At 48.2% G+C, this 25,559-nt stretch overlaps 1 protein-coding gene across 1 annotated transcript; it reads right to left on the reverse strand.

The window, feature by feature from the left end:
* Positions 1-5,123: 5,123 nt before the first annotated feature.
* Positions 5,124-23,821, reverse strand: nxpe3 (neurexophilin and PC-esterase domain family, member 3). The gene is made up of 6 exons (XM_056289865.1): positions 23,785-23,821; positions 10,430-10,618; positions 8,551-9,341; positions 6,954-7,024; positions 6,617-6,838; positions 5,124-5,680 (listed from the first exon to the last, which is right to left on the reverse strand). The coding sequence occupies exons 2-6, from the start codon at positions 10,577-10,579 to the stop codon at positions 5,124-5,126; spliced, it is 1,791 nt and encodes a 596-aa protein (XP_056145840.1). The 5' UTR covers positions 10,580-10,618; positions 23,785-23,821.
* Between the last annotated feature and the right edge of the window lie 1,738 nt (positions 23,822-25,559).

Consider the following 25,559-nt stretch of genomic DNA (forward strand, 5'->3'; position numbering starts at 1 on the left):
ATCATTAGTGGGGAAAATGTAGGCCTAGTAAATACAATAGAATAAGATAATGTTGAAGATGAAGACAAACCAGATAACAGTAAATAATATAAAAACAGCCTGATACACTTTATGTCAACGTTGCAGTCCTGCAAGACACACTAGGGACAAGCACTTGACATTTTTGCTCTGGAATGAGGCCTCAAGCTCTGAAACAATCTGGACTGCCTCAATTCTTATTGCGGGATTATACAGCCACTGTAACACAATGACCATCACTGATAGTAGGGCTGTGTTACATCCCCAGTTTTAAACAATGCATGCTTTAGACTCTACTAATGTTGCAGCATAGGACGGACAAGAGTCAAATCTAGACGCGTTCACAGCTCAAAGCATCAGCAGTGCTCATGTAATCAAAGAACTGCTGCAGAAAACAGCTGTCCTTTATGAACCGAGGGCAGATTCAGCCATGTGATGACATCACACTTGGCAAGCAGCAGCCTGGACACTAGGGCGTTACTGGTGTGAGCATTCTGCACCACAGCGAAAGAGACAGAATCAATCATCAGTAAAAAAAAGAGAGTGGAAGTATTTATTTTATTTTCCTCATTTAAAAACTGACCAAAAAGAAAAAAAGAAAAAACTGTCCTCAGGGACCGGGTATGTGCATTGCATTCAAGAAAAGTGTGACTCACAGTCATTTCTCTGGGTAGTACAGCTAAAACCAAAGCTTTCTTGTCTGCTGAAGGTGTTGTGAGTAGTCAACACCAGTCCATACATGAGCAGCCTGTCATCAGAGTAACACTGAAAGTACTCTTCATTTCACATCCTTCACCATGGGTACCAGCCTCTGCTCATTATAGAGAGCGCCTCACTGTTTTAAAAGTTCATTTGTGCTTGTCGCAATTATGATTCTGAATAGCAATGCGATGAGACTGTCGGGGTTGTGCAACATTCATATAGTTTATGACTACAGAGGTTGTGCAGTTGATGGTGTTGTTCTGCGTACTTGCTATTGGCAACACGTGTGTACGTGTATATTAAATTGTGCGCTGCATATGCCCGAGTGTATATTGAGGTACATATGCATGGTGGCAATATGCTGGTTATGGAATTGATTTTTTTGTTTTTGTTTGGATTACTCTCATTATTAAGTGAAACAGAAACACCGAGTCCAAGCCTGGGCAGAATGGTGGCAGAGTGGCTAGCGCTGTCGCCTCACAGCAAGAAGGTCCTGGGTTTGAACCCCAGGGTTGTCCAACCTTGGGGATCATCCCAGGTCATCCTCTGTGTGGAGTTTGCATGTTCTCCCCGTGTAGGTTTTCTCCGGGTGCTCCGGTTTCCCCCACCATCAGAAAGACATGCATGTTAGGGTTAATACTCCCGTCCGAGCCTCTGGCTCGATGCTGTTTTAAGCCCCCAACGTTCTCTTCAAGGCAGCGCTGCATGGAAGGCACTCCCCACCCCCTACAGTTTCAGCCAATCACAGCACTGGCGCTAGATTTCAACTTTTTCCGTCCTTCTGCAGTGAAGGAGTTCGACTCAAAACAAACGTCAATCTTAAAAGTGCAGCGTTTGACGTAAATATCCTTTTAAACGAACGTTTGACTCGTGTACATTCACAAAAAGACCCTAGATTGCATTTTGGTGACACTTTTGCTTTAACTTACTTAGCTGCTATGTCTAGATGTCTTACAACTTATCTAGCAACAACTGGATGCCTAAAGGAGTTTTGGAAAGACACCCACTCAACCATGCCTTTGTGCAGCTCACTTAAAACTAGGTTGTCTCGTAGTTGTTTAAATAAGCAGACTGGGAGACACAGGCTAATGCCTAACTACATAGCAATAACACTACTCAGTGGCTCTCATAACCACCCAAAAAACCGAATTGGCTGCCTGGAACTTAGCTAGCGCTAACTGCTAGCCCATTACTAAGTAAACTCTGTCCTGCACGGATAAGTTTAAAAGTAGTACATGCCAACATAAACTGAATGCTCACCACCGCCAGCTATTTGAACAGATTGACTGCATTTGAGCTAACCTTGGCTTAAAATAGTTAGCTAAAATCTACCATTGCAATCTGTTTACAGTTAGCTAGCTAGCTGAGGTGTCCGTTCAGCAAAGAAAATCCCAGCAGCTAGTGTTGGCTATATTTCAAAGCATATGTCATTTAAAAAAAACATTTTGATTGGCTGAAACTGTAGGGGGCGGGGCGTGCCTTCCATGCAGCGCTGCCTTGAAGAGTACGTTGGGGGCTTAAAACACCATCGAGCGTGCCCCTGACCGAGGCAATGGAAAGAGGAACTGGAGTTGGTCCCCGGGCGCTGCGCGGCGGCTGCCCACTGCTCCTAGCTACACAGCTAGGATGGGTTAAACGCAGAGTGTAATTTCCCTACGGGGATTAATAAAGTATATCAAAATAAATTTAAAAAATCAAAAGATACATTTCCTAACGAGGACCGGAAAGTATGGCTCATCTCATCTCATTATTTCAACCAGCTTATTGAGGTGGAGGATGTGGAGCTATGCAAATGGCGAAAAAGTTCCTTTAAAAGTGTTACCATCACAGAAAGACTTCCTTAGACCTAACAAGAGATGTAAATGTCATGTTTTCAGAAAAGGGTTCCCCATGACAGAGGTTTTTGTTTAGACAGACAACAAATAATTACAGTGATATCTCTCAAGTCACCCATATACATTATAATACGACACCCTTCCCAGATAGCAAAATTGCTGTGGCCCGGACCCGTCCCACACACGATACTTTCATCCGGCCCACATACTGCGTGGAATGATGGCACTTGGGTGGTCCGCTCCTGTTTCTCAGATCTGGGCCAGAACCAAGCCAAAGCAATTCCGCATGTGCCACATATTTGCCAAAGGTGGCCCATTTTTGTTTTGTGATATTTGGGCCATATTCACCATTTACTACACGGACCACTTCAGGGTCACATCCAGATTACATGTTGCCGAGAGCACCGCCTCTTTGCCAAAAAAGGCCCACATTTGATTTGGCATATTTGGGCCATATTTGGTATTATACATGTGGGCCACTTCAGGCTGGCGTCCATTTTGTCAGGGCCAGAAGAAGGCTATCATTGCCTGAAGTGGCCCACATCCGGATGCTATCTGGGTTTGTCGAGTGTCATGACATGTGCTGGCCTGCATAGCTTTTTTGTTAAACATTAAAATGTCAACATTTAAGACATGCTAGATTGAAAACTGCTCACAAAACTTTCTATTGCACGGCGACAATCGAAAGTGTTTCAACCACCATGTAGTTAATACCATTTCCCAGTACAAATATCTTACACGAGTTAACAGTGAGCATACAGTATAAAATATAAACTTGGTTATTTTACAATCTGTGGTCAACATGTAATATGGCTTTGTGCACATGCACAACAAAAAAAAAGTCGCATTTCAACACATATTTGATAAACATTCACTACATTGAAAAGTCTGAAAAAAGCCCTTTCTAAATCAGGACCCACTAAAAGCATTTGGCAAAAAAATAAAGCAGTAACAGTGATTAAAGCTAAAAGCTTAAATCGTGAAGGGCCACAGGTGCTCCCATTGAAACTACTTCTTTTACAGCACTCTAATGGAAAAACGACTTTTAAAACTACGTTGTAAGAGGGGCACCACTGTGATACACCATGGATGGATGTTTTAAGTGTCACAAACTGAATTCAGGAAGGTTAGCGAATATCTAACCTCAAAAGTTTTAAACCTTTTTTTAAGCTATTACATAGCAATGCAGTGAATTTCTTCAAAATAATTTATAAAAAAATACATTGAAATTTGAGCAATGTCAACATCTCAATCAAACATTCATATCACATTTTGTTCCCCCTTTTTTCTCCCCAGGTGTACTTGGCCAATTACCCCACTCTTCTGAGCCGTCCCGGTCGCTGCTCCGTCCCCTCTGCCGATCCGGGGTGGGCTGCAGACTACCACATGCCTCCTTCGATACATGTGGAGTCGCCAGCCGCTTCTTTTCACCTGACAGTGAGGAGTTTCACCAGGGGGATGCAGCACGTGTGAGGATCACGCTATTCCCCCCAGTTCCCCCTCCCCCCTGAACAGGTGCCCCAACCGACCAGAGGAGGCGTTAGTGGAGCGACCAGGACACATGCCCACATCCGGCTTCCCACCCGCAGACACAGCCAATTGTGTCTGTAGGCACGCCCGACCAAGCCAGAGGTAACACGGGGATTTGAACTGGCGATCCCTAGTTGGTAGGCGACGGAATAGACCGCTACGCTACCCGGATGCCCATTCATATCACATTTAAATGGTGAAATACCAAAAATTTGTCATTAAAAAAAACTTTGGCAGAGATACCCCACGTAAAAAAAACATTACTGTCATGAAAACACAACTGGGAACTATGGCAAAGGATTTTTTTTCAACATATGATTGATAATATCCCCAGGTTGGCAACAAGAGTTCAAGTTTGACAGTTCAAGTTATAACATTGGAAATAATTCTCTTAAGGCTGCTGAATGCTTCAAACAATGTGCTGTGCCTAACGCTGGATATCTTCCCGACATTTGCATGGGGGGGGGGGGGTGCGTCCGAAATAGTATTTTGTCAACTTTCCGGAAACCGACATTGCAAAGGCCAAGCTTGGCCTTTGCAATGTGATCGGTGGATTGTGATCAGTCACAATCAATTTCTGGGAAATAATCTTGAGTGTTCATCTATTCTATATTTTTGCATTTGTTTTACTCTTTCCATCGCGACTACAAACACTTCCTGTTTATAATGCTACCTCTCTCTATGACGGACAGTTTCTCACCCCACCTTCGACCTTAACCGTTGGGAAAAGGAACAAATGTCTTTGCTGCCCTTTGTGTTTGGACAATGAGTCATACAAACTAGTTGGTTTGAAGCATGTAGAAGGCTTGAAAATAGTTGATATAGGTTTGATAAAACTAGTAAACAAATAGATGCCTTTAATAGTTAATTAACTATTTAGGACCTCTATTTGATGCGAGTGTGCTTGCTCATGGCAGTGGTGTTGGGCCACGCTCATAATGGACGTGTGTGTTTGGTATTAAGACGGCGTTCAGCTCTTACAAACTCAACCTCTGTGAATGACGAGTCCTCTGTTGTCACTGTCCTCCCCTCCCTTCATCAGTTCCTCTTCCTCTCAGGACAAATGTAAGACAGCAGCATGTCTATCATGTTCTTGATGATGGCTGGTGGCGGGTGGAGGGCGTGAGGGAGGTAGTGCGCCAGCGTCATTTCCCAGGCGTCCACCAGCAGGACGTCCATTTCCTTGAACATGGCCCTGAGCACGGCGTCCAGCTGCAGCGAGTACCAGTCGCTGTTGTATAGACTCACCTCTTGGTCCAGCACCTGGAAGTTGGCCGAGCGGATCACCACGACGGTCCCCGGGGCCCGGTCCAGAAGTCGCACCAGTGCCCGCCGGATGTGACGCAGCCGGCGTATGTATACCTCCACGGGGAAGGTGCTGAAATGGGCCCAGATGCTGAGGACCACCACGGTGTCTGGGCCCCCCGGCAGCCCGTCCAACTCGTTCGCTATGTAGCGCAGCTCGCTGGAGGCGACGGTGGAGAAGCGGATGGGCGGACCGTGGCAGCGGTACTTCAGGAGGATGTTGTGCGTGCTGTCCACTGCCATGAAGGGCCCGATGTTTTTAGGACTATGCAGGTTGAACTCCTTTAATTCTTCAAATGAAAAAAAAGAGAAGTGATTTGGAGTAAAGAGTTTGTTATAAGACAGATGCACAAAGTACCGTGTGTTATACAAAAATATCACAGGGCGAGACTAATTAATGCCTCTTTTCCACTACATGGTACCGCCTCGACTCGACTTGACTCGCTTCTGTGTCGTTTTCCATTACTGTAACAGTACCCCCCTCAGTGTAGCTGGATTTTCGGCTCTCTCTAGTTTGTTTTTGTTTGTTTTTTTCAGTTTCAAAATGTAATCCAAAGGAATTGAATCAAGTGCAACTGGACTTGGTATATATCCGTGAAGACGTTTCGCCTCTTATCCAAGAGGCTTCATCAGTTCATGCCTTTCTGACTAGACCAAGCTAGTCTGACTGGCTGGTGATGAAACTCGGATATTTAGCCTCTTTGGAGTCATTGTCAGAGCTATTGATGTCAATGGCTCTTTTGTGTTCCGATGTTTAGCAACGACAGTCGTTATCAGAGCTATTGATGTCGATGGCTCTTTTGTGTTCTGACGCACAAAAGAGCCATTGACATCAATAGTTCTGACAACGACTCCAAAGAGGCTAAATATCCGAGTTTCATCACCAGCCAGTCAGACTAGCTTGGTCTAGTCAGAAAGGCACGAACTGATGAAGCCTCTTGGATGAGAGGCGAAACATCTTCACGGATATATAACCAAGTCCAGTTGCACTTGATTCAATTCCTTTGGATAACTATGACTTAGATGAATGAGAACATTCACAGACATTTCAAAATGTACTTTTGAAACAACTCCGCTTCGATATTTAAAAATGCCGGGTGATATCCCATGCGCGCATTGATGACGCAGTGACGCGTTTCTCTGACCAATCAGAGGTCCGCATTGATTTGAGCCGAGCCGAGTTGAGCCGGTGTCATGTAGTGGAAAAGGGGCATAAATGGACTCACCTGGTACAAAGGCGTTGAGGTATTCAAACCACTGTCTGACGGTGGAGTCCCCATACATGTTGACCACTTTGCCCTTCAGACACTGAATGATGGCGGAGGAGTCATTGAACTGGTGCATCGTGACCCCAGCCAGCGGCTTCCACGAGCCCCCGTAGTAATATCCAGACGGTATGACTTTAACTGGCTCAGACTGCGTGCTGCTGCTTTCTACCTCTGGTTTATCTGAAATAAGAACAAGACGTGTTTCGGGGTCATTTAAAAAAAAAACACAACACGTACTATACAGAGGGAATTACAGCAGGTAAAATACAATACATCCATTCATCTGATCATTTACCCTTCATCTTTGGTAGCACATTGATTCTGTCTGATCCTGAAGCGTGAATTGGAACTTTGAGGTTTACACCGCTAGGACAACAGAAAGAAAGAATTTTACTTGATGTTAAACATAATAGCAGTAACACAACAAACTAATAGCCCCCTGTGATATATTTTACTCAGTAGCACTTTACAATAAGGCATACTTTATATAAGGTGGTGACCAACTGTAGTTAGTTGCTGTCGCTACACTGCAAAAACGGACTTGTACGTATGAATTAGATGACGTCTTTATGTCAGGTTAACTGTACGCTGCTCGCTGAGAATTTGAATTGACGGGCCTTGTTGGTCACGTGGTTTCTGAGAAAATGTCTGCATACCCAGAAAGTATTTTCTTTTTTCTTCCTTATTTTTTTGGATTTTTTCTTCTTCTCCCTTTTCCTCTCCAATTGTACCCGCCCAATTACTCCACTCTTCTGCGCCGTCCCGGTCGCTGCTCCACCTCCTCTGTTGATTCGGGGAGGGCTGCAGACTACCACATGCGTCCTCCGATACATGTGGAGTTGCCAACCGCTTCTTTTCACCTGACAGTGAGGAGTTTTGCCAGGGGGACGTAGCGCGTGGGAGGGTCACGCTATTCCCCCCAGTTCCCCCTCCCCCCCGAACAGGCGCCCCAACCGACCAGAGGAGGCACTAGTGCAGAAACCGGGACACATACCCACATCCGGCTTCCCACCCGCAGACACGGCCAATTGTGTCTGTAGGGACGCCCGACCAAGCCGGAGGTAACACGGGGATTCGAAATGGCGATCCCCGTGTTGGTAGGCAACGGAATAGACTACCACGCCACCCAGACGCCCCCAGAAAGTATTTTCATTAACGCATGACGGCATTGTATTACTGGTTTATAACACATTAAAGGAACTCAATAGAGTTTTCCTGTAAAGAAAACTAGGTTTTGTTTAAATTCAAAGTTTCTTCCCAAAACACACTGTGTGTGCTGTTGAGGCCAAACAATAACGTTAAATGCTTTTCCTACCTTACATAAAACATATGTGAAGCATTTTTTTATATATATATTTGGAAAGCTGCATTGTTTACATTGGCATTGTTACATCGCTTTTTATTGACGGATATGACGTAATACCACCGTCAACATCCGAGTCATGAGAAACGGAGTGAAACAAATGTAAAATGGCGTTGTTCTGTGCTCGCTATTCTGTCATATGGTCAGGCTCATGTTTCCATCGCAGCTGCTTCGCTTCCTCTGGTTGACCCGGCGTTGTCACCTCCATTGTGTCTCATATTCGCATCCCCGCGACCCTGAGAGCAGGATAAGTGGTTTGGATAATGGATGGATGTGAAACCCATCACCTCTGCTCGTGGTATGCATGTGCATCCCCGTGCACGTGCTGGAAGAGTCACAGGATGGGAACAATGAAAGGACCCACATTTCTTACTGTGCTCAACAGCGCCACCAGTGGTCAAAAACTCTATTGTCTACCTTTTAATAAATGAATTATTAACATAAGTAATTAGTAATCACTTATAAGCCCTTTGTAATGTATACCTTATTGTAAAGCACTACCATTTCCTCACACTGTAACACTACACACCTCTGGAAGAACAGTGCTTCTTTGTTAGTGATGAGGTGTTTCTGGTAGCCTCCCTTGGCGTGATTGATTCTGGTGTTGCAACTCAGCATTTTGGGCTTGTAGCAGTACCAGGGCTCCCCTGAGTAGAGGTCAGTGTAGTTGCACAGCGGCTGCTGGCTGGGAGACAGACACATGTTACACACCGTGGTTTCAGACAGGGAGTTGGAGCGGAACAGGCTCTTGAAAAACACCCGATCCGGTCTCTCCTCCCTCAGTCTTCGCAGCACAGCCACCGCCTCGCTGGGGTGCACCAGCGTCACCTCGACCCGAGCTGAACCCTCCCAGAGGAGCGGCAGGAGAGCGGAATAAAACCCATTCCGGTGATCCAGAACACGGCCCGCCACCCCGGCAGTGAGCTCCGGTGAGTGCAGGCGGGCCACCAGGAAGTCACCCCCATAGCGCTTGGGACGGCCCTGGAAGTCATGCATTTGGACGAGCACCTCTAGCTGGTCCCCGACATGCCACTCCCGCCTTCCTCCCGCTGCCGGCAGGATGGCGAAAAGGCTGTGCACGGGGTCGCTCGTCTGCCGCAGGGGGATCAGCGAGGAGGAGGGATGGGCTAGAGGTTCAGGCCATGAAATAGAGTCTAGGAGGTAGCGCTCCTCCAGGGCTTCCCCGGGAGACGGCTCCTGGCCCAGATTGCTGCAGAAGCTGTGGTTGTGGTACAGCGGCGACGTTTCCTCCTGGGTGAAGGTAGAATGAAGCCCGCTCTGAAACTGGTAGAGCCTTGAAACCGTTTGGCAGTTCAGATTCTGAGGGGAAAGAGAAGAGGAAGTGAATTTGACTGCAGCAGCGGAGGTGTTTGGGAGGAAATGATACGCTGTTCAGCCCTATAGAACACCCACCAATGGTGTATGAGTGTCCAGAGTCTGCAGGGTGAAATGATATGTTTGCCGTTTTAGAACCCTGAGCTCATTGAAATGCTGCCTGGCATCATTAAGAACTGAACAGAAAAAACTTCCCTGATAACTTGATGAGCATTGAGAAGCTTACCACTTCACTGAAACACAAAATAAATGAAGATACACGTGAAAAGGAGATGCATCGTGGTTTTTGAAGACGGCGTGGTTGAACTGTGCTGAGTCCCAGCAAGAAGATTCAGCGGTGAGGGTTCTCGTGACAGAAGTGATCAGGTTTTTGTCTCTGATTCTCAATGCCTGACAATTTGGGGGAGGGGGATTTACCCCCCTTTTTCTCCCCAATTATACTTGGCCAATTACCCCACTCTTCCGAGCCGTTCCGGTTGCTCCTCCACCCCCTCTGCTGATCCGGGGAGGGCTGCAGACTACCACATGCCTCCTCCAATACACGTGGAGTTGCCAGCCGCTTCTTTTCACCTGACAGTGAGGAGTTTCACCAGAGGGACGTAGTGTGTGGGAGGATCACGCTATTCCCTCCAGTTCCCCATCCCCACCGAATAGGCGCCTCGACCGACCAGAAGAGGCGCTAGTGCAGCGACCAGGACACATACCCACAACCGGCTTCCCACCCGCAGACACGGCCAGTTGTGTCTGTAGGGAGGCCCAACCAAGCTGAAGGTAACACGGGGATTCGAACTGGCGAGCCCCGTGTTGGTAGGCAACGGAATAGACCGCTGCGCTACCCGGACGCCCCTTCCAGCCAATTCCATGATGGACCACATAAGGTCCATCCACGACTTGTATCATAACTTGTTATGAAACGGCACGACGTTTAAACATTTCCCCCATCCGTAAAAATAAAGAAGGAAAGAAAAGAAAGAGGGTTAATCCTCAGTGTTATTTTCCTCACAGAGTCCCACATACCCCCCCCCCCACCCCACCAACACAACACACAGGCTCCTGGCTTTGTCGCTCCTCACCTCCAGTGTGACGATGTTGCGCAGGAGGAAGATGAGGCCGGACAGTGCCAGCAGCAGGAAGATGGGGGTGTATTTGGACAGATGACAGGACATGGTCACCCCCTTCTGTTTCCCATTTTCGAGCCATTTCTCACATTTCGCCATCACCATGCTGACGGCGGTGTCACGTGGTTTTCAGCAGCCGTGGTACTGTGTGGCACAAAGAAACATGGCGGTCAGGAGGGACAGACAGATTAACGCCGGGCTAGTGCATCTTAAACCGTGGCTGACATCTTTTCCAGGCTTTCTGCATCCAACACATGATAATCCCCTTCAATCTACAGATGAGGGTTGATGGGCGCTGACATGGGGCTATCCGGGGCAGACTGTAATCTAGGGTAAACTTGGAGCACTGTGGTGTAATGCTGGTTTAATGGGCCTAGCAGGAGAAACACCAGACAACAAAACAATATAGAATTGCAACGTCTGCAAAAGTCACATCCACTCTCCAAGGGTAACACGGTGTGTTCCAACGTGTGCGAGCTTGCAGCCCTTACCCACACTACTGAAAAGAAGTCAAACAAGTACTGAGCCAAGTCCATCTTATTTGTGTCGTGTATCTACAGGATAACTGAATTATACAACAATCAATGTGTATCTTGGTCTTCCGCTTATATTTGCTAGACCATAGTAACATTACAAAACGACTGCGTTAAGCAGGCACGGAAACACGAGTGACCTTCTTGCTCTGTCTTCTTCCAAGGGCGCGCACCAGAGTGGCGCGTACATTTATACAATATACACAACCAATAGACATCGAGGGTCAGAGGTCAAACATAAACTACATATTACCGCAAATAAAAACACTTGCTTTCATGTGTATCTCCATACACTACACTCCTTCCCTGAAATCTGAAGCCAGTATACAGTGCTGCTTGAAAGTATGTGAACCCCTTGAGCAGTTTAGATGTTTCTGTTGTTTTACCATGATTTTCTTATTCTATCATCACCAGTTTTTATTTATGAAATGTCAGATATATGTTTATCAGTTGCAGGTACTTGTTTAGTGGGACTTGTTTAAGTAGCCCAAAAACTACATGAAACATGGAATTAGTGTATGTGCAAAAGTAAGTGAACCCCCAGCTGCATTGGTTCAGTCAAGCAGGTAACAGACTGAGGTGAAACACATTTGGGTGCTTAATTAATCATTTAAGCAGACCAATGAAATGAGACATCTTTGGGAAAGGGTTTGGCCTGCACTAATTAAAAGACAGAGGAAACCAACCAAACCACTGTGGTCGCATACAAATCAACAATGCCGAGAGCAAAGGAGATATCCGAGGACATGAAGAAGAGGGTAGTGATAGCCGATCAGTCTGGGGAGGGATATAAGACCATCTCCAAAAGATTCCAGCTCCATCCATCCACTGTAAGACAAATAATTTACAAATGGAGGGCCTTCAACATGACAGCAACTCTGCCTAGAAGTGGACGCCCATCAAAAATATCACCCAGAAGCACCAGAAAAATAATAAATCGTGTAAAGGCCAACCCACACATCACCTCTAGAGAGTTGCAGACCTCTCTGATAGCATCTGGGACAAATGCGCATGCGTCTACAATCAGACGAAAATTGAATAGCCATGACATTCATGGGAGGGTTGCTAGAAGGAAGCCTCTGCTCTCAAAAAAGAACAAAGCTGCCCGTTTCAACTTTGCCAGAGAGCACTTGGACAAACCAGAGACCTTCTGGAAGTCCATTCTCTGAACAGACGAGTCCAAAAAAGAATTATTTGGTCACAATCAAAACCAACATGTTTGGAGAAAAGCCAACACTGCATATGAAGAAAAGAACCTCCTCCCAACAGTGAAGCATGGTGGTGGAAATGTGAAGGTCTGGGGCTGCTTTTCTGCTTCTGGACCTCGACGACTCCATATTATCCAAGGAACCATGAATTCTCCGGCATATCAACTAATTCTTGACCAGAATCTCCTGCCATCAGTCAGGGAGTTGAAGCTGGGACGAAAATGGATTATGCAACAAGACAATTACCCAGAGTATTCCAGCAAAACTACAAAGGAATGGCTTCAGAGAAAGAGGATTCGTACTCTGGATTGGCCCAGTCAAAGTCCGGATCTTAATCCAATTGAAATGTTGTGGCGAGACCTGAAAAAGTTGGTACATACCAGATGTCCCTCCAACCTCTCTCAACTCGTTGAGTTCTGCAAGGAGGATTGGGCAAAAATCCCCATAAGCAGATGCGAGAGACTGGTTAGTGGTTACAGAAGACGTTTGGTTGAAGTAATGGCTGCAAAAGGAGGAACCACAAGCTACTTATACAAGGGTTCACATACTTTTGCACATGTTAAATTTTCAGTTTTTGTGAAATAAACTACCTTTGTTGAATTAAATAATGAAAATATATCTCTTTTTGTGTGTGTGTCCATTATTTGGAAGGTGGGCTTTACAAATTGGGATTTGGATGTAAGTGTAATAAGCTTATTTTCATGTTTTTTACAAAAACAGTGACCATGTCTGGAGGGTTCACAAACTTTCAAGCAGCACTGTATTTACAGTACATTTCATTTTTTTTTTTTTTTTTACATCTTTTCAACATTAAATTGTTATAACAACAACTGGGTTCTCACAGATTTATTCTATCAGGCGGCTTCACATGCCGCTGTGGCCTCTGGACACCCTCTGCAACTGAGGAGGGAGCAGTCTCACTGGATCCTTGCTGCACAACCCTCTCAGTGGATTCTGGAACGTTTACAGGCATTGCTACACATGCATGTGATACATTGGATCAACCCTCAGATCATCATCAGATTCATCTGACACATTACAGTTCTCAATCTCAGTATTGATCATTTGATTGACATGTCTCTTGTACACCTTTCCATACATTTTCACAAGATATGTGACAGGACCAAGGGCCTTTACAATGCACGCCGGCACCCATTTAACACCTTCCCCTCCCCTGTGGTTTCGGACCAACACCTTCTGTTTTGGTAGGAAGTTTCTGACTTGTGAAATTATCTGCTTGCTTGGAATGTTGACTGTCCTGTCTCTGTTGCATGGAATAGGAAATTGTGTATGCAGTGCTGCAACGTCATATTGCTACTCTTTCCCTTTTCAAGAGCTGTTTTCAGGTTCTGCACCAAACGCTCTGCAGCCCCATTAGAAGCTGGGTGGTAAGGAGAACTCTCAATGTGTTTCACCCCATTGTTTTTCAGGAATGTTTCAAACTCAGCAGATACAAATTGTGGTCCATTATCAGACACAAGTTCGTCTGGAAGACCCCAAGTGGCAAAGTATCCCCTCAAAACTTCTATGGTCTTTTCAGATGTAGTGCTACTCATCAAAGCTACTTCTGGCCAACGTGAATACCTATCAGTGACCACTAGGAAGTTGAACTTTCCCTTCTGAGCATAATCTATGTATATCCTCTGCCAAGGACGGTTAGACCAGCTCCAATTGTGAACAGGAGCTGTGGCAGGTTGGTGTCTGTTTAACTGGCATGGCTGGCAACTGTTTACCAGTGACTCTATGTCAGAATCAAGGTTTGGCCACCAAAAGTGACTACGGGCTAATGCCTTCATCTTTACCATTCTCTGGTGATTTTCATGCAATTCACGTAACATCTGTGGTCTTAACACCTCTGGTATGATTACCCGGAAACCCCACATCACACAGTCAGATTCAACAGTCAGTTCAGTGTTTCTTATGAAGTACGGCCTTAACTCATCTTCATTCAAATGCTTTGGCCAACCATTCACCGTGAAGTGCTTCACTCTCTGTAGTACCGCATCAGTCTTTGTCTGTTTTGCAATCTCTTGTGATGAGACTGGCACTTTATCCAAGAATGAGACCCTAAACACAGAACTATAATCTGAGTCTGCCTCTTGAGTCTGTAGTGGTAAACATGATAATGCATCCACATTTGCATGTTGTAAGGATGGCTTGTAGTGTATATCATACTGGTATGCTACTAAAATTAATGACCACCTCTGCAGTCTAGCTGCTGCCAATGTAGGCACTTCAGTCTTGGGCCCTAGTATCTTTAGGAGTGGTTTGTGGTCTGTAAGCAGAGTAAACTTTCATCCATACAGATAGTCATTAAACTTGGCCACCCCAAAGATGATACTAAGTGATTCTTTCTCTATCTGAGAATAGTTGACTTCTATTTTAGTGAGTGTCCTAGACACGTAGGCTATAGGTTTCTCCCTGTTGTCTAGAAACTGGTGTGAAATCACAGCACCTATGCCGTAGGGCGAAGCATCACATGCCAAAATTACAGGCAGTTTAGGATAATAATGTGTAAGCACTGGCGCGGCTACAAGCTGTGCTTTCGTACGCTCAAACGCCTCTTGACATTTTCTTGTCCAATGCCACTCTTTATCTTTATGTAGGAGCTCAGTCATAGGCTTTATCTCACTGGACGGGTTTGGTATAAATTTGCCATAGTAATTGAGCATGGCTAAGTACGACCTCAATTCTGTCACATTTTTCGGCACAGGAACTTTGTCAATAGTCTCAGGTTTCTCTTTAATTGGGCACACACCCTCAGCATCAATTACATGCCCGAGGTAGGCCACACTGTTCCGAAAGAAGGCACATTTCTCTTTGTTAAGCCTAAGCCCATGTTCTTCCAGTCTCTGTAACACTTGTTTAAGATTGCGCAGATGTGCGGTGGTATCTGTTCCTGTTATCAAAATATCGTCTAAGTAGCATACCACGCCATCAAGCCCTTGTAATACTTCATCCATACTGCGCTGGAAAATAGCGGGCGCGCTAGCGACCCCATATGGCAAGCGGTTGCACACATAGAGACCCCTGTGTGTATTGATGGTGGGAATCGGCTTACTTTTCTCATCCATGTCGAGCTGAGTGTAGGCCTGCGTCAAGTCAAGTTCAGTGAAATGCTTTTCCACCTGCTAAAGTGGAGAATAAATCCTGCGGTTTTGGAAGTGGGTACTGATCTACATCAAGCTACCGATTTACCGTCACCTTATAATCTCTGCAAATGCGCACCGATCTATCTTTTTTTCGGAGTGCACACTAGCGGCGCAGCCCAGTCACTGTGCTATACGGGAGAGAGAATTCCCTGTTGTTCGAGTCGACTAACTTTTTATCCGCGGCTTCACGCAGTGCAGAAGGCGCTGGCCTCGCTTTGCATCATTTTGGCATAGCATCCGGGGATCACGCAAGGATGCAGTGAGGCCTTTTGCACGGCCTCGCTCTGCGCTGAAAACTGCTCTGTGCTCTGAGCACACTTGCTCCACTGGGTCAGATGCGGCAACGCGATTCCCTTTTGACCAATCTAAGCTGAGCACTCGAATCCAACCACGCCCCATCAGCGCCGGTGCTTTACCACGGGCCGCTAAGCAAGGGCAGCTGTAAATGCTGCTTCCCACATCCCACATTCACTAGGATCTCACCCAACAAAGCTAACGGTTGGTCTGTGTATGTTCTCAATGTAACGTCACATGAATGCCATTTTGACCCTTTCAGTTTGGATTTGTACAGCTCTCTGAGATAACTGACACTGCTGCCCCGGTATCTACCCCCATGTACATCCTGACACCATTGCATTTTACCATCACCTTGTAAGGTTTCACATACTCACACTCAGCCTTTACTGAATACACTCTCATGTCAGTTCGCTGATAGAATCAGTCCCTGAGTCCGGTTCGCGAGTTGCGTCTGCCTGGTCCGCAAAGTTCACCTCCGGGCCGCCTTTGGTCCGAGGCGGGCGGGCAGACGAATGTCCGGCAGACCGCCTCCGTTGGTCCCTACCGGCGTGGGTGCGCTGGTTCCGACAGGCTCGCTCCAGATGTCCGTTCTTTCCACATCCGCGACACTGGAAGTCTTTCAAGCGGCAGCTCCCCGGTCCGTGTCCTTCCCCGAGGCACCTGTAGCGGTCCTGGTGTCTGTCGCTGGCCTCCCTCTGGTTCCGCGCAGTCCTGGGCTCTCGGGTGTCTCCGCACTCCGACACGATCCGCTCGCATATGCACAGATGACCGTCCCTTCTGCATGCTTTCTAATCCAGAATTCGTGCATTCGAAATGGTTCGTTCATTCCGCCATTTTTTGCCACGTTAATCCCTCGCCAATGGCGGCATTCGGCAGCTTCCGGTGCAGCTTAGTTAGACGTCCCACACACGAGCTGATCTCGGAGCTGCTCCTCCAGGCTCGCGCCAAAATTGCGCGTAGAAGCTAATCCTTTCAAGCTAGCAATGTAATGTAAACTACTGTTGCGGGACAGCTCCCTGACAGATAGTGACCGACAGACAGTCTGACTAAAGTAACGCGAGACCCTGTTAGCCAATGAGAAGAGACTTAGGAATGCGTGCGTGCTGCCTATTGTTATCCATTGCACAGCACAGCGTGAGTTAGTTGTTATAGTGGTTTACAGACTGTCACGCAGTGTTAGCTTAGCATAACGTGTTAGCGATCAGACGTAACATTCCTGACTCCTACACCTCGACTGAGCTGACGCTAGACAGTGACTAACCAGCGACAACCATAATAGAACCAGTAAGAGTGATTACCAGCCCCCAGAGAGAGATCAGAGTGTGCAGCCAGTGACAGCGCGAGTGTCTGCAGAGTGAGACCATCCCCGCCAGGCTAGCCAGCGTCCGTCATCGTCTGCAGACTGCAGGAGCAGTGCAAGGTGGGTTGCTAAACCCGTAGCCTAGCCCGGCTAATTAACGCCAGAGACTGTGTTGTCGCACCATAATTCCCAGCCTCCAACTACTTAATATAAGAACATCTAAACCCAGTCCCGCGACAAGTGGTGTTCAGAAGTGGTGAAATTGGATTGCATTCTGTCTCCATACAGAATAGCGGTGCTATTGCTATTTACGTTAGCGTCCTTGCTAACTAGCAAACGGCTAATTACGTGCAGTAGCACTTTATCAAGGCCATCGTTGCATGTGATCTAGATGATGTTGGAACCTACTGAGGAGATCGAGCACGTGGAGCACGGTGCTGTAGGGGGGGGAGAGGATAGCGCTGTGGAAAGCGAAATGGAAAAGCAGATGTGTCGTCTAGCCCAAATGTTTGAGCGGTCCCTCCTTAACCAAGAAAAGCAGGAACAATCAATGGAGGAGGTGAAGTGCATGCTTAAAGGGGTACTTGTCGGGCGAGTTGTGCCACATCCCCAACCTCCCGCTGTGCAGCAATTGAGCACGGGACTCCACCCGCTCCCTAGTTCCCCGCAGCCATTCAATGGCTATCAGGAGGGCTTTGATAGTGGCCATGGAGCCAGTCATAGCATTACAACATTGGAGGTGCAGGACATGGAGTTAACTACTCCACTGGTCCCCCGTCCAGACGGACCGGATGTGAGACCCCGTGAATATGCTTTGCCCCCGGGAATGGAGAATGTCGGCCCAGTAGCGGATGGCCGCAACAGAAGTCACCATCCCAAACCCCTTGTCACCAGTACTCCAGCGGAGCGTAAAGGGGGAGCGCCAAACCCGACATCGACGGCCACCGGCGCGACGCAGTCCGACCTAAATGCTGACATCAAGGAGTTGAAAGCCGAGGTAGCGGCGCTGCTGCAGGAAATGCGGCGTTCCTGGAAACCGTCCCCCCCGCAGCTGACATCCGACACAGCCGAACAGAAGAAGGAGGAACGGGACAGAACTCTAGAGCGGCCGGCGAGCAGCACTAATGGGCAGCGGCGTTACCAATCACCGAGCCCTCACGTCAAGGAAAAGGCCGATAGCCAGCCAGCACCCCGCATAAACCGAGCAGCAGGAGATGGTCCTAGTCTGGTAGTGCCCATCACGGTCAACAAACTGGAACTCAAGTGCGTTGTGAACACCGGCGCGGAGGCGACCGTCATGTCTGAAGACACCTTCCGTCAGCTGGAGCTAGCTGGTCAGCCAAGTGTGGGGACTGCCGTCCTGAGGAACGCGGAGGAGGGGAAAGAAATGACCGAGACTCCGAAGTATAGAGTCACCATCCGCTTGGGCCGTAAGACCAAGGACTGGGACGTCTACGTCGCACCCATCCGCGACCCCTTTCTCCTGGGTCTGGACTTTATGCTAGCCGCCAGAGTCACAGTTTCGGTCGGAGGACAAGTACACGTTGATGGAGAACCGATCGGCACTGTCGTCATAGGCAGGTCGCTAGGAGAGTACACGGTTTCCAGAGTACTGCTGGAGTGCCCCTCGACTTTACCAGCGGAGAGCGAACGCGACGTCTGGGGTCTAGTGGAAGGCCCAAAGCCAGGAATTTCTGCCGTCCTGGAGCCCACTGGCCTTGCAGAAGGAGTCTCTTCAGGCAGTGTAGTAGTCGACGTTGCCAAGAGAGTCCCTGTGCGACTATGCAACTTGTCGCCCCGCGAAGTGACCCTAAGGAGAGGTGTTTGCTTGGGCGTGTTGGTTGAGGCAGAGGAAACCCCGTCCCTAGAGCCGAACCCCACGAACCCGGCGGAGAAGGAACAAGTGTCAGTGCGACGGCTGGAGTCCGCAACAGCCTTGGATCTACCAGACCATCTGTCATCCCTGTATGCAGCCGCCAGTAAGGAGCTCGAAGAGGGGCAGCAGAGAGCCCTACTGCAGCTTCTGGTCAAGCACAAGGAGGTCTTTGCAGCAGCAAACGACGACCTGGGCTGTTTTGATGCTGTCCAGCACCGCATCGACACCGGAGAGGGACGCCCAGTACGCCAGGCAGCCCGCCGCACACCGCTGGGGTTCCAGCAAGAGGAGGAACAGCACCTCCAGGAAATGCTGAAGGCTGGAGTGATAACGCCATCGACGTCTGAGTGGGCTTCACCTGTGGTCCGGGTGAGGAAGAAAGATGGAGGCGTTCGATGGTGTATCGACTACCGAAGACTCAATGAACTGACGCTGAAGGACGCGTACCCGCTTCCAAGGATTGAAGAGTGTCTGGACACCCTGGAAGGCGAACCGTGTTCTCCACGTTAGACATGCAGAGTGGATACTGGCAAATTGGAGTCCATCCTGCTGACCGATGCAAGACGGCCTTCATTACTCGCTATGGCCTGTACGAGTACGCCCGAATGCCTTTCGGACTCTGCAACGCGCCAGGCACCTTCCAGAGGGCCATGGAGGTTGTCCTGCGCGGGTTGCAGTGGAAGAGCCTCCTCGTGTACCTAGATGACGTCATCGTCATTGGCCGCAGTGTTGAAGATGGGTTGAAGAACCTGGCCATCGTCCTCGAGCGGGTCCAAGCCAGCGGGCTCAAGCTCAAGCCCTCAAAGTGTCATCTCCTGCGCAGCGAAGTGCTTTTCCTGGGCCACATAGTGAGCGGACAGGGGATCGCTCCCAACCCCGAGCTGGTGAAGGCAGTGGAAGACTGGAGTCCACCCTCCAACATCACGGAGCTCCAGGCCTTTCTTGGGCTGTGCAACTACTACCGACGCTTCGTCCGCAACTTCTCTCTCATCTGCAACCCGCTGTACGAGCTTCAGAGTAAAGGAACAGAGTTCCACTGGACCGATCGCCAGCAGGAGGCGTTCGAGGAGATGAAGAAGAGACGCACATTCCACCCCGGAGATCTGGTGTATGTCAGGGACGACGCGCGAAAGAAGGGCCAATCGCCAAAGCTGAAGCCACGGTGGAGAGGCCCGGCACTCATAACAGAGAAGATGGGAAACGTCCTGTACCGTGTCCAAAAGGGCAGGAAGGAGAGAGTCCTCCACCATGACCGACTGTTGCCCTACCTCGCCGAGGAAGTACCCATCTGGATTCAGCGGAGGCGGCACGCACTGCTGCAGATTCCGGCGTCAGGAGAGAACCTGCCGAGTACACCAGGAGAAGACCTCGAGGATCCGGAAACAGAGGCAGCGGACGACAAAGAGATTGAGCGACAGGAGGATATGGGCGGACTGGCGGAGGATCAGGGGTTCGAGAGCGATGACGACCTCGACCTACGTCTGGAAGACGTGTTCCCCGATGAGGAAGATGACACATCGGGCCCCCCCACGGAAGCCCCACGAAAGCCCCATGAAAGCCCCACGAAAGCCCCATGAAAGCCCCACGAGCGCCCAGGTGTCTCCCTCCTTGTCTCCGCCCTTGGCTGCCAGCAGTTCTCCAGGGGAGCCGACCACTACTCGACGCCGAGAGGCCGCAGCCCGTGTTCCAGGCGGGCAGTCTTCCGCCCCTGACCCAGAGGGAGCCGAAGCAGACGTTGCTGAGCCCCTGCCCCTCCCCACCACTAGACGGGGCAGACCAGTCCGGCCGCCTGCCTGGCTCCGGGACTCTGTTCGAGACTGATCTTGACGGACGTGACTAGTTGACTTAGGGGGTTACTAGGCTAGTCACAGGAGTCCTACTTTAATAGTGACCACCCAACCAGTTTATTTTGACGCCCTTAGTTCCGGGCCTAGTTGTGTGCCGGGTGTTTTGTCCCGGGTGTAATTCCGACTCTAGTTCCCAGAGTTATTTTATCTTTATGTTGAAGGGACTCAACAATCTAAAGGGGGGGTAGTGTTGCGGGACAGCTCCCTGACAGATAGTGACCGACAGACAGTCTGACTAAAGTAACGCGAGACCCTGTTAGCCAATGAGAAGAGACTTAGGAATGCGTGCGTGCTGCCTATTGTTATCCATTGCACAGCACAGCGTGAGTTGTTATAGTGGTTTACAGACTGTCACACAGTGTTAGCTTAGCATAATGTGTTAGCGATCAGACGTAACATTCCTGACTCCTACACCTCGACTGAGCTGACGCTAGACAGTGACTAACCAGCGACAACCATAATAGAACCAGTAAGAGTGATTACCAGCCCCCAGAGAGAGATCAGAGTGTGCAGCCAGTGACAGCGCGAGTGTCTGCAGAGTGAGACCATCCCCGCCAGGCTAGCCAGCGTCCGTCATCGTCTGCAGACTGCAGGAGCAGTGCAAGGTGGGTTGCTAAACCCGTAGCCTAGCCCGGCTAATTAACGCCAGAGACTGTGTTGTCGCACCATAATTCCCAGCCTCCAACTACTTAATATAAGAACATCTAAACCCAGTCCCGCGACACTACTAATAAGACACGTTAGCCCCTAGCTAACGGGTCTGACCCTTTAGCCGAGCGGTTAGTGATGTCGCCTTGTGGTGCAGTACACCCCGTATCGAATCCCGCACCGGGCAAGAAAATAACCGGTTACATTGGTGGCAGCGGTGTGATCCGGAAGTGTGCAGATCCTCAGAAGTCTCTTCGGAGCGCGGGAATAACAAAGCGCGAGGGCGCGCTTCCGGGGAGGGTGACGACTGTAAACTACTAATAAGACACGTTAGCCCCTAGCTAACGGGTCTGACTGTTTAGTCGAGCGGTTAGTGATGTCGCCTTGTGGTGCGGTACACCCCATATCGAATCCCGCACCGGGCGAAAAAATAACCGGTTATACTATGTTGCAAAAGCAACTTCACTGAACTTCTTCGCTGATATCAAGTCCTTCAGCCAGGCAAAATTCTTCAGTCCAATTGTAAACTACTAATAAGACGCGTTAGCCCCTAGCTAACGGGTCTGACCCTTTAGCCGAGCGGTTAGTGATGTCGCCTTATGGTGCAGTACGCTCCATATCGAATCCCGCACCAAGCAAGAAAATAACCGGTATAACCACGGACAAAAATACAGCTCTTCTCCTGTCTTGCTCAGTTTGGTCAGCAGACAGGAGTTGCAGAAGCCTTTCTTCATAACTGTCCAAGGTTTCCGCCGTTTCGTCGAACTGCAGTCCTGTATCTGGACTACACAGCGCCATCGCGTACGTTAGCTGCTAAGCTGCTAGCATCGTTCAAACGTTAGCGGTCAACACGGGAGCAACCCGCTGCACATACAAATAAAGAGGACAATCCCATCCCGCCAAAGCCTGTCGTGTATCTACAGGATAACTGAATTATACAACGATCAAGGTGTATCTTGGCGTTCCTCTTTTATTTGCTAGACCGTAGCAACATTACAAAACGACTGCGTTAAGCAGGCACGGAAACACACGAGAGACCCTCGTGCTCTGTCTTCTTCCGAGGGCGCGCACCAGAGTGGCGCGCGTACATTTATACAACATACCCAACCAATAGACATCGAGGGACAGGGGTCAAACATAAAATACATATTACTGCAAATAAAAACATTTGCTTTCGTGTGTATCTCCATACACTACAATTTGTATAGCCCAATATCGCAAATCACAAATTTGCCTCAAAGTGCTTTATGGCGGGCGTGTCGGTGGCGCAGTGGTTAGCGCAGTCGCCTCACAGCAAGAAGGTCCTGGGTTTGAGCCCCGGGGTAGTCCAACCTGGTGGGTCGTCCTCTATGTGGAGTTTGCATGTTCTCCCCATGATTGCGTGGGTTTCCTCCGGTTCCTCCCACAGTCCAAAGACATGTAGGTCAATCGGCCGTACTAAATTGTCCCTAAGTGTGTGTGTGTGTGTGTGTGTGTGCGCGCGCGTGCGCGTGCGTGTGCGTGCGCCGGCCCTGTGATGGCCTGGCGGCGTGTCTCCCCACCTGCCCCCCAATGACTGCTGGAATAGGCTCCAGCATCCCCGCGACCCTGAGAGCACGATGAGCGGTTCAGATAATGGATGGATGGCAGGAAGGAAGGACAGATTGATGGATGGGCTTTACAGCAGCACAACATCCTGCCCTTAAACCCTCGCATGAGATAAGGGACAACTCTCTAAAAAAACGCATCCTCTGCAAGAAGGAAGTTGATTTAAATGTCTCACTTGAGTGAATGACTGCAAGATGCGATGGATTCTCAGTTATCGCAGATTGCTGTACTATGTATGTACCCTTGTTGTGTTTCGCTGTTATCGGGGCTAAACAGCTTGACAGCATGGGCACACTGCAAAGGAATGTAACGTTAAGCGAACTGGGCCCATCGGTCGCGTCATGCTAAAACTCTCACTGCTTCGTAGGAAATGAAATCTCTCCCAAATGTGCATCCGACGATTAATATGATAAAGTCAATAAATAAATGACTTGTTCGACAACCCCCCTCCAAAAAAAAAAGCAAAATCATCAATTCTTTACAGACGGCGCTTTGAAAGTCGAAAGCTGTACGTATTCGATACGCTATTGTATAAGGCATACCTTTTCATTTCTCAATGTTCGGCTCCGTAACCATATTGTTGAAAGAAAAGGAGGGCTGGGAAAAGAGGAGAAGGATGAATGATTGACAGACATACCTGACTGCCCCTGCAAAAACAGCCACTCCGGATAGCCCGTTATTGAAAATAAAAAACGCCACTCGTGCGCGATGACTTTCGGCACGTGCACAAAAACAGAACGGTGGTTTCATTTCCACTGAGGAAATAGCGATCGAACCCCCGGAACAAACAAACGAGCCCACATTGGTGATCCAGCCTACCTTTTTTCGTTTTTTTTTTCAAGAAATAAGGCCTTGTACTTACATGATGGATGCTGAGACGCTCCTGTTCCGGAATTTAGCTCCAGAATCATGACGACACAAGGCAATTAACCTTTAATCTAAGTCATCTAATTAACCCAGTGAAATCGTCTAAGCGGCGTATGCCACGCGGCAGGCGAAATAATGGCAGGCGCGTTTTGCCATACAGCGCGTGCGTTTTGTGCATCTAAAATAAAAGGGATTGCCGGCCAAATCACCGGAGCCCCCCCCCTCCCTCTTCTTCTCGCTCGCGCGCGCGCGCCCGCACACACACGCAAAATGCCGTTTTCCTGCGCCCTCTAGTGGGCTTTAATGTCCATTACTAAAATGACAAAATCCCTGGACTTCTAGGGCTCATTCTGTTGGCGATGTGGTTTTATTGACATCATTTATGACCTGTGTTGGGATTTGCCTGGTCAGTATGTTCAGACACATGCCGCACTGCACTGCCTTTGCCCAGGTTAACAGAACAAAGCGTGACGCTGCATCGTTTAACGCGTTTAACGTCACCGCTACTTCCTGCACCGAGTTCGCTGCTGGCCGCGGTAAATAATAATAACAACGTGGCCCGTTTCATTTCACGGTCCATTTCACTGATGGCCAGGCGGCCTGCCGTCCAGGGTGTCCCCCGGCCTGCCGCCCAGTGACTGCCGGGATAGGCCGAGAGCAGGATAAGCGGATTGGATAATGGATGGAAGGAGTGAATTTGTCGTTTTAACCTAGTTTATACAGAAAAGGGGCCATAGAAGAGGGTACACAGTTATAAAAATAAATAAAACACGCTGCACAGCAAAACAAAACGTGGTTCTAATTGCGTCCTTAACTGGCCTCCTAACATCTGCTTTACGTATCAAAATAACGTAACCGCAACGTAAAAGGTGTAGGACCGAGGCCGCGTCACTGCAGGGGGTTTACGATGACGTCATAGATACGTTGCCATCACGGTGCGCAGCAAACCAATCGTTGGGTTAGGCCGGAAGCCCGGGATGCAGCACTATATCATGAAAACGGACACCGGGAAGCTCAGCAGACCGCCAGCTTGTTAATCCTGCTGGGGAGATACCACATCCATAAAGCACAGTTCTCTGGGTCTCGCCCATCATTTGAGCCTTTCAGGGTTGAATTCAGAAAGCATTTTGAGTCCCTCCAACTTATAAACAATCAGAAATGTGCTCATACGGTTAGCATGCTACAAGATGTTTTTTTGAAGAAACTTGAATTTTATGCCTACCTATATGTTTAATTATTTTATTGTTTTTATTTATTTTATGTTATGTTACATTTACCCTACGTCTTGACAGCTTATTGATTGTAATGTCGTACTGAGAATGGAGCCATATACTCTGTTATATTATCCTTACTCTATAATGACGCCTTGGTATGTTCTGTTTTTGTCTCAGTGTTTGTTGAATGTTTGTTATTGTAATACTCGTTTCTTCAGTAAAGAGACGGTGGAGAAAAAAACCCCAAAAAACAATGACGTCATGGTTTCGTTGGTGGGCAGTCCAGATACGTCAGAACATTTCTGGAGTTCTGAATTTGGAAACAGTGGAATGTCGTATGGACCTTTAATGGTGAGTTTTGTGTCACCAACCAAGTTAAAGATGTTTATTTCAAAATAACTCGTCTTGTTTATATATATCCAACAAACCAGACACTTCAAAATACACACGTGGCATTTTTATGCTCTTGCTTTTGATTAATTCCACTTTATATTTCTTTTCATTCTTATTTTTTATCTTGTACTGTGGTTTTATTTCCTGCCTTGTTTTATTTTTT

This window comes from Lampris incognitus, chromosome 11 (genome assembly GCF_029633865.1).
Source record: "Lampris incognitus isolate fLamInc1 chromosome 11, fLamInc1.hap2, whole genome shotgun sequence".
Classification (NCBI taxonomy): domain Eukaryota; kingdom Metazoa; phylum Chordata; class Actinopteri; order Lampriformes; family Lampridae; genus Lampris; species Lampris incognitus.

What these genes read in the sequence shown, in the direction of transcription:
- nxpe3 (XM_056289865.1), bottom strand. Translation starts at nt 10,579, where the DNA reads ATGGTGATGGCGAAATGTGAGAAATGGCTCGAAAATGGGAAACAGAAG. An exon ending in GCAACATCGTCACACTGGAG is followed by an intron (nt 9,342 to 10,429) that starts GTGAGGAGCGAC and finishes CTTTCCCCTCAG; the next exon opens with AATCTGAACTGCCAAACGGT. An exon ending in CCTCAACGCCTTTGTACCAG is followed by an intron (nt 5,681 to 6,616) that starts GTGAGTCCATTT and finishes TTTCATTTGAAG; the next exon opens with AATTAAAGGAGTTCAACCTG.